The sequence below is a fragment of the Acanthisitta chloris genome, unplaced genomic scaffold (assembly GCF_000695815.1).
Source record: "Acanthisitta chloris isolate BGI_N310 unplaced genomic scaffold, ASM69581v1 scaffold30825, whole genome shotgun sequence".
Lineage (NCBI taxonomy): Eukaryota > Metazoa > Chordata > Aves > Passeriformes > Acanthisittidae > Acanthisitta > Acanthisitta chloris.
Genome location: NW_008672598.1, coordinates 18,917 through 28,640, shown reverse-complemented (window position 1 = coordinate 28,640; position 9,724 = coordinate 18,917). Strand labels below are relative to the sequence as shown.

Below are 9,724 nucleotides of genomic sequence, written 5' to 3'. Positions count from 1 at the left end.
AAAGGACGTATTTACAGAAACACTGCCTATTAGTGAATGATGATAATTGCTGGTAAGGGTGCTTGCTCCACTAGTCCATGTGTGAACTCATCTCAGCACCACAGTGGAGGAAAAAGATATGTATCTTTGTTCTGTTTGGGGAAATATGTTAGCTTATCTTAAATGTGAATTGGCATACTTTGAATTCCTCTCAACAGATGACATTGTGATGATAAAGGCAGTCTACAGGAGCAGTTAAAGGCCAGCATATGTGAAGTCTGGAAGTGCATGTCACAGAGAGACCAAATCTGCTGTTTTAGTGGGGTGAAGTGCTGAGTGCCTTATTCAGTAGCTGTGTGAGAGTGGTTCTTTATGTATATTTTATATGATTTTTTTTACAGCAGTATTTATTACTATGGCTGTGGGTGGCCTTGGGTAGCATGCAATGATCTGTTCCTTCCCTTTACATATGGTCTGTAGTTCACTAGCATCCAACATATGCATAACTGCAGAGTGTTTTTTTGTGTGTTTGCTGCTGTTTTGTTGTGGTTGTGGGCTCATTCTGAATGATGCTGAACAAGTGGTGCTCACAGGAGTACACAGCCTGGTGAAGGATCTGAATGCCTGCATTTGCAGCCTCTGAAGTGAACTTTACCTTCCTGTTCTGAACCCTGTGTGCATGATGAAAGAAAGTTTTCAGTAAAGTCTGAATTCCCCTGATGTATGTGGGGAAAGAAGAAGACCTGTGTTTTCACAGGGATCATGTCATGCCTAGACTGTGGTGTCTACACCTTCACTTAATTGGAAAGAGGGTGGGGAGCAATGAGCATCTTCAGATCCTGGTTACTCTGTTGTCTCTGATCAGTGGAGTGTTTAGCTCCCATCCTGCTCCTTAGTGAGGAAATCTTGCAGGACTAGGTCCTCAGTGTGAGGAAACCCCACCTCTAGAGATCCAGTGAATGCTTTGCACTCTATCATGATAGCATTTACAATAGTAAAGTGCCTGAAAAGGTCTGAAAAAATGGACAGTAAAAGGTTCACCTTTCTATCTGTGTCTTCAAACTCTTTGCATACTACTGTTTCAGGCCATGACCCTTTCTGTAATCCTTCAGTTCCATCAGATTTCAACCTGTATATGGCCAGTATCATGTTTTTGTCTATAGATTAAGTGGGTAATTTTAGTGTGAGATTAGTGCTCAGGGTCCTTGAGTGCCATCTGAGTCTTTTTGCCAGACAACACAATTGTATTAAAGGTAATTTAATTTTCCTTGTAAAAGGGTTTGTGTTGTGAAGACATACCAGCTGCTTTAAGTTGTTCTGTGCTAAGTGCATTTAATAAGTTGGTCTAGGGAGCATTGTTAAAATACCTTTCTAAACTTTTGTGTGGTAGAGTGGGACAGATACTCTGCCTTGTGGCTCTGATGGGTGGGATTCCTCACTGGTTTGGAGGATTTTGGATTGAGCACTATATATTGAGCTGTTACTCACTCTTTTAAATCCTGGTTAATTTTCATCAGGCAAGTTGTGTTTCAGATTAAAGGAAACAGGCTATGGTAGTTTAACACTAAGGTGTCTCTTTGTTCCTTAACTTATCTTGGGTTTAGGGGCTTTTTTTTTTTTCTGTAACTGAAGGGAAAGGTGGATCACAAACTTGCTCTTCAATTTGATGTGTCAATTATTCCATACATTAGCACAGAGAGCAAGGAGGATGGTATGGGCTATGCTGCAGTTAATCTGCAGGTGTTGCATGTTCTAAATACACAGATTGCTTGTTCTGAAATAGAGTCTCCTGCCCAGAGTAATCACATATGGTTTTGATTTTGTTGAAGTTTGTGGTCACATGAATCTAGAAAAATACATTTATTTATTTTAAAATGCTTTTTTTTGAAGCTTGTAAAGCTCTTTTGTCATCATGAAGCATGACATGTGGGAATGGAATTCTACAGTTCTGTACTGTAGAAGGTGCTCAGGAATATGAAAATGTCTGTGAGAGAGGGAAGTATATCCACATTAAAAACCTTCAGAAGTGGCCCCAGGTCATGCTCTGACTTTGGGCATTGCATGCTTTCCAGATAGACTTCTGCTTTTCTTTATTTGAAGGTACAGTAAAAGAGACTCTGGGCATGCAAATATCATAGTAATTAGGCAGGGTTGGTTCTTGTCTTTGAGCTTTCTCTGCAGTTTGAAGAGAGAATTGAAATTATTACCGTAGTGGTCAGAGACACAGCTTGCACTGTGCTTTATATGCTTCATCTCCTATTATTTGCACTGTGGCTCTTTGGCCATTAGTTTTTTATGGCTACCAGTATTCCTCCCTTTCCCTGTGCTTCATACTATTTTGGCTTGACTTCATACTATTTGGCTTAGTTAAATCTGGGCAAGTAGCCTGTTGAAGTGTAATTATAAATCAATTTGCTGCTGTAGTCACACATAGACCTCCATATCATGGCAGGTAGCAGTAACATCACCTCCAAACAGGAACTGAACAGCATTGTGTCTGTTAGGAATAGGGCAGGGTAGGGTATGTCTTCTGTTTTATGCCTCCTTCAAACCTCATAATGAACCAATGGCTTGTGCTCCAAGTACCCAGCTCTCCAGGTAGCCTCAGAGGCAGTGTCTGGAGACTTCAACTGATAGTCAAAATACATTTTTCTGCTGACTCTGCCTATGTATATGCTCTGTCACTATAGCAGGCAGCTGCTGGCAGAGTTCAAGGTGGAATATGTAAAACTGATTGTCATGTGTTTTTTTTTTTACAGTTACCTGAGTCTAAGTTTCTGATTATTACTAGGTTTTTGTTTTAAAGTTTGTGGTAGGGGTTTTTTCCCCCCATTCTGTGCTGTTGCATATGGAATCATTATACCAAAGGGAAGCTTCCTAATGGGATTAGTAGGTTTTTGTTCCCTGTGCAACTTTTGACATTCCTTAGGTATTTGTCTGGTAGCTCTTCCTGCTATGATTCAGTACAGGAGAATGTTTCAAGCACGTGCATGTGTATGTATGTAGTGAATCAGCTGGTCTAGGCTGGGGAAGGGTGAGAAAATCAGTCCTCGTTCCCTTTCTGTCTCTGGCTTACTGTATTGCTATGAAAGTTGGAGATCAGGTTTCCCAAGATAAACCTGCTCTTGGGCAAGAAATTTAGACGATGTCATTTATGAATCTCATCTTGCAAAAAAATAAACACATGCCAAAGGTAAATGTAATTCTCTCTCCACTCAGCTATAAATTAAGGCTTTCTCCCCATCTTATAGTGAATAATAGATACACTTTTTGATATGCAGAAACAATAATGAATTTAACTCTCATTTATTTTATTCATTTTTCTCTGTTTCTAGGTGTGAAAGAAAATGTCAGTCAGCATGCATGAAAATCGCAAGTCTAGGGCCAGTACTGGCTCCATAAACATTTACTTGTTCCACAAGTCATCCTATGCTGATAGTGTCCTCACTCACTTGAACCTTCTGCGTCAGCAGCGTCTCTTCACAGATGTACTTCTCCATGCTGGGAACAGGTCATTCCCCTGCCACAGAGCAGTTCTAGCTGCTTGTAGCCGCTATTTTGAAGCAATGTTCAGTGGAGGACTGAAAGAGAGCCAGGACAGTGAAGTCAACTTTCATAATTCAATTCACCCAGAGGTCTTGGAGCTTCTTCTGGACTATGCATATTCCTCCAGGGTCATCATCAATGAGGAAAACGCAGAATCACTGCTGGAGGCTGGTGACATGCTGGAGTTCCAGGACATTCGGGATGCTTGTGCAGAATTTCTGGAGAAAAACCTTCATCCCACCAACTGTCTTGGCATGCTGCTGCTGTCGGATGCTCACCAGTGCACCAAGCTGTATGAACTCTCTTGGAGGATGTGCCTTAGCAACTTCCAGAGTATCAGTAAAAGTGAAGACTTCCTCCAGCTGCCAAAAGACATGGTAGTGCAGCTCCTTTCCAGTGAAGAATTAGAAACTGAAGACGAAAGGCTGGTGTATGAATCAGCTATCAACTGGGTCAGCTATGACCTGAGTAAGCGTCACTGTTACCTGCCAGAGCTATTACAGACAGTGAGACTGGCCCTCTTACCAGCCATATACCTTATGGAGAATGTGGCCATGGAAGAACTTATCACCAAGCAAAGGAAAAGCAAGGAGATTGTAGAAGAATCAATAAGATGCAAGTTAAAGATCTTACAGAATGATGGAGTCGTGACTAGCTTGTGTGCCAGACCCCGTAAAACTGGCCATTCACTTTTTCTTTTGGGCGGCCAAACCTTTATGTGTGACAAGCTGTACCTAGTGGATCAAAAGGCAAAGGAGATCATTCCAAAGGCTGACATACCAAGTCCACGGAAAGAGTTCAGTGCTTGTGCCATAGGCTGCAAAGTGTATATCACTGGGGGACGAGGATCAGAAAACGGAGTCTCCAAAGATGTGTGGGTGTATGACACCCTTCATGAGGAGTGGTCGAAGGCTGCTCCCATGCTGGTAGCTAGGTTTGGGCATGGCTCTGCTGAACTTAAGCACTGTTTGTATGTAGTAGGAGGACACACTGCAGCAACTGGTTGCCTTCCAGCTTCCCCTTCAGTATCCTTAAAGCAAGTAGAACAGTATGACCCTGTGACCAACAAATGGACCATGGTTGCCCCGCTGCGAGAGGGAGTAAGCAATGCAGCTGTAGTCAGTGCAAAGCTGAAGCTGTTTGCTTTTGGAGGTACCAGTGTTAGCCATGACAAGCTGCCCAAAGTTCAGTGCTATGATCAGTGTGAAAACAGATGGACAGTACCAGCCACCTGCCCCCAGCCCTGGCGCTACACAGCTGCAGCTGTTCTGGGTAACCAGATTTTTATTATGGGTGGAGACACTGAATTCTCTGCATGCTCTGCTTACAAATTCAACAGTGAGGCATACCAGTGGACTAAGGTGGGAGATGTGACAGCTAAGCGGATGAGCTGCCATGCGGTGGCATCTGGAAACAAATTGTATGTGGTTGGAGGTTACTTCGGTATTCAGAGGTGCAAAACATTGGACTGCTACGATCCCACGTTGGACGTATGGAACAGCATAACAACTGTGCCCTATTCATTAATTCCCACAGCATTTGTCAGCACATGGAAGCACCTCCCCTCCTAATTATGTGTATGTTGCAATTAGAAGTTATCAGGTAAGAAATAGCACCTTTGAATTCCAGTGTAATAATGCTTCTCACAAAGCTTTTCTGCAGCAGCTCTGAGCAGGGGTATGTCCAATCCAATTTTACAGCTGGAGCAACTGAGATGTACTTTCATGGACTGTTGTAAGCCAGGAACCATGTCTGGAACAGAACCAGAGGCTAGAAGTAGTTTGCTGCTTATCTTGCACCCACTTCTTTTTACAAGGCGTTTTCCTCCATAATTTAGATGTAAAGGACTGAGCAAAAATGGTTTCAGCTTTTGGGGAAATGCAAATAATCTTTTGGAAATTGAACCCTACTCTGGGTTTTAGTACTAAATAGGTGCTAAATGAGGGTTCAGTGCTGTTTTCCTGGGTCACTCTTTATGCAGTAACAGTACCCAAAAATGATACCATAAATTCTAATCTGAAGCCTGATAGTGAATTCACATAAATTTCCAGGCCTTTGGAGAAACTTGCTGTCTTATGAGAGGTGTTTTACAGCAGTTCAGGACTGGTTTTCAATCTCACATAGACAGCATCTGCATGGACTAAGGTTGTATCTGCTCCATTGTTACACTTTAAAATACAGATTTTTCAAGATACTTATGGTCATGTACGTTGAACTAGATATAGTGTCAGGAAGACATATAATTAATATTGCTGGCTGAAATAATTACCAGTCTATAGCACACACTGTTCCAAAACAATTTAATTATACATAATGGGCCAAGCTCTTACCAGATGCAACTTCAGCACTGTATCTTCTCACAAGCAAGCCTGAATTTGGTCTTGCTTGCTTGGTTGATGTGCATTTCTTATTTTTAGGAGGAAGGGAGAAAATTTGCACTATTAATCTATGTGTTTTGCAACAAATCCCCACTCCCCCATTGGGGCTTTAGTACAAAACCAGTTACCACTAGCCAAACATACTTGATCCTAACTAATCAATGTCCTGTGAATGGTAATTTCTTTTGGGATTTGAACAGTGTATATTGTAAGCATGAAGGCAGGGAAGTTAGAAAGAAAAGGTAAATAAATACAGTTGCAGTAATTAAACAAGATATGCATGTGCCTCTGGGTTACCTAAAAGTCCAGAATGACAGAGGTTCTCCAGAAAATTGAATGAACATCTTGTATATAGAGACTTCTCTAGGTTCTGTTTGGGACAGATCATTGGGATTTTATTTTCTGGTGTTTTTCGCAGCAGTAGATATTTGCATAACTCTTGCAGTAAAGACATAAACTCAAGGGTCTTTGAAACAGTGTAGATAGAAGTATATAGCAAGAAATATCAGTTTGTCATGAAATTGCTTTCTCTGTGGTACGCCAGGGATTCATCTTGCAGTTTGTCTTTCAGGTGACTGACTTTGATTGAGTAAAGAACACAAGGTTGGGCCCATGCAAAGCAGCAGCTCAGCATGGAAATCTAGGGTGAAAATTGGGCTGTGTTGTGCCATCAGCTGCTCTTATCTCAGGTCATTGTTTGTCTTCAAGGCACTACCCTGTCCCCTCTCTCCCTTCTCTCCCTGTCTCCCTGCTTTTCCCAGGGCAAAACCTTGAGACTGGTCCTGGGTGCTGGTGTTAATTGCCCCACAACAGCCAGCAAATGGAAGCCCTGATTTCTGTGTGGCAGCTTCCTGCTTAGCTGGGAACAATATCTCCATGTCTTCAGTTAACTTTTATTATTACTGACTTTATGCAGTTCTCAGTCTTATCAGAGCAGTAGTATTGAATGCCTGAACTCAGGTCTCTGCCAAGAAAAATATTGACTTGCTCTTCTGAGACTGACTTAATTGTTCTGAAGTTTACTGTACATGAGAGGGAGTGCTTTATTTTGAAAAAGACTCCTCAATATAACGGTACAAAAAGCTTTCCTTTATTCTGCAGTATCTTGTTAAAAGCCATTATTTTGGCTTCACTAACACACAAGACAACTGGCTTAACTAGCACACGAGATAACTCTCTTATTGTAGCCATAGACTGAAATCTCTCCCATGCTGTGTGCTCATCCAGCAAGTAGGTTGGATTTTTTCTTACTAACTCCTGCTGCTTTGTCAGTGGGTGGGAGGGACAAAAAGGAAATTACTTCTGATTACTCTCTGTTTTCATGGTGCTGTGTGGCCCCAGTCTGACAGCTTTTAGGAAGACTGCAGTCTGGTTTGTCTTGTTGCTCAAACTTGTGGGGTATGAGTAGGTTAGGTTTTTTTCCCCTTTATTTTGGAATTACTTAGAATTTTTTTTAAAGTTCAGCCCATGACAAGGAGCACTGTCTTGACTTCAGTGTTGATAGTCTGTTTCAGTGGGAAGAATGGCATGCTGTGCTGAAGAATGTCTAGAAAAGTTCAATCAGCACTAAACATGGAGACCCTTTTTAGACATAAAAATTAGCCCATAGTTGCCAAAAGGCTTGATGCTCTGGGCTGTTATGTAGGCTGTGTTGTTTCCTGTGGGTATTCTCTGTTGTTCTTGGACATCACAGCCTGAGAGAAATGTGGTGTATTCAAAGGACCTGTGGGTGCACTGGAGCTCCTTTGCACTATAATGAAGTAGGATTTGCCTCCTAAAATCCTAGCAGTGCTGTCAGAAATTACTGTGATGAACTGATGAAAGTTTAGAAGGTGGCATTTAGATACAGCTTCACAAGGAAAAAGCAAAGCACAACCTTGACATCCAAAGGCTGAATTTTTCATTGAATAATCGGTTTTATAAAGGACCCTAGGATGGAGTTACTGATGTATGGTACATTGCTGTCTGAAAAAAAAGGAGGCAGACCTGCTCAAATGAATAGTAAATACATTTTAAGTAAGGGAATTGTATGTTCCTTTATTGTGAGTATGTTCAATTAAGAATTCTTTGAGATGAGTGGAGGTGTTAGGGTGAGACACCTTCACCTTCCCTTCTGCTTTACTCCTGTCAGGTTTGTTGTGGCCCAGGGCTAAAACAACTCTTTGCACTAAGTGTTCATGTGGATTTTTGTGGAAGAGGAGTTACGAGAGGTTATGTTCACGTGAAACCAATCCACAGACCTTTAAGATTTTGGGGAAACATAGAAATGTTGAAATATGTAGGATGTAGAGCCCATCACATTGAACTGTATTGGGCTGGTTTAATTTAGGCTTCAAATGACTGAATTTATACCCAAAAGATCAGAGAGTCTTTCTGGGATCAATTGAATGGTTTGCAGAGTAAGGCTAGTAGAATAATAAAGTCAGAATGTGACCCTAAATACTTACGTTCTTGATTGGTTTACTTATCAATAATTGGCTATTGCACAGGAACTCTGAGATTTCAGGGAGTCAGGGGGCAGAAAAACTCATCAACTGGGTTGTATGTATCCTAAGCCTGTCTATTAGATTTTCTTTGACATCTTGCAAAAATCTTAGTACATTGTTGCAGCAAAACCCTTTAAATTATTTCTCTCCTTTCCCTCCACCTCTTTTAGTTTACTCCTTTACTTGGAGATGAGAATTGGAACCTCAGATCTGGAGAAGTGGTTGTAATGAAGAAAAATGGTTCAGCATCGTTTGCATTTGAAGAAAATCATCTGCACCTTGTAAATTATCCAACCTAGACGTGAAGGAATGGGAGGAAAAAAAAACCCCTGTCTTCAGTACTTCAACATGTGGTTTTAATATGAGTGGACATACCTATGATCTGATCCTTGTAATTGTGGATTAATGCCAATATTAATCAGTCAAAGATGAAAAAGAAGAGACACAACTTCTCTGAGCTGTGCACCACGCAACACTCAATTTCCATGGATTCCACTGTTTTTTATCTGAAATTTGAAGTGGTTGTCACCTCTCTTTGTGGTGGTAGAAGTGCCAGTGCCAGCTGCAGGGGAAGCAGGCCAGGTCTGAAACAGCAAGATGCCACTGTGAGTGAAGATAGTGGTATTGCTGCTGAACTCGGCTAAAGGGATTGTGTTTGTCTGTGGGCAGTGCCCACAGCATCTCTTAGACCCCGCGTTGCATTGTCCTGTGTGCAGTAAGTGACCTTCTGCTTTGTAAGGAACAGTCAAGTGGTGAAATGTTTTTGCAACAGTGGGGAACAAAAATGACATCCCTCAAATGCTCCTTTTTCCCATTCCTCCCTGTATTTATAAGTAATTCAAACTGTCCCTTTCCAGTTATGTTACTTGTTGTAGATAGTTATTTATTGTTCAATGCTTGCATGCTGAAACAATGCCTGCAATTGTCTTCATGTTGCAAGGGCTTGTGTGAATTGTATGTTTTGCACATATTGTGATTGCTGACTTGCTCTGATGCACAAAGAAAGAAAACTATTAGGTAACAGTTGGAGGTGGGAGGTGGGGTGGCTTCCCAGTCGGAAATGGAAGGATTACAAGACATGATCTTAAATTACACACGTACTAAAGGAAGAAGCCATGGAGGTCACTTTCTCAGGCCACCAGCTCCCCAGGTTGCATGTGGTGTGTCTTGTAGATGGTGTCCTTGCAACATTTCATTTATTGGTCATGCCTTTCAATTTCTAATCTGGAAATAGCCCAAGTCTCTTGCAACTCTCTCTTTGTGCAGCTTACTGATTGCAATGCAAATACTGTGGAAGAGCTTCTGGATACCAAGCCCAGATGAAGTCATTGTCCA

At 41.6% G+C, this 9,724-nt stretch overlaps 1 protein-coding gene across 1 annotated transcript; it reads left to right on the top strand.

Moving 5' to 3' along the window:
• The first annotated feature begins 3,320 nt into the window (after positions 1-3,320).
• ENC1 (ectodermal-neural cortex 1 (with BTB domain)) lies at positions 3,321-8,852 on the top strand. The gene is made up of 2 exons (XM_009074590.1): positions 3,321-5,127; positions 8,560-8,852. The coding sequence occupies exon 1, from the start codon at positions 3,327-3,329 to the stop codon at positions 5,094-5,096; it is 1,770 nt and encodes a 589-aa protein (XP_009072838.1). The 5' UTR covers positions 3,321-3,326; the 3' UTR covers positions 5,097-5,127; positions 8,560-8,852.
• Positions 8,853-9,724: the final 872 nt, after the last annotated feature.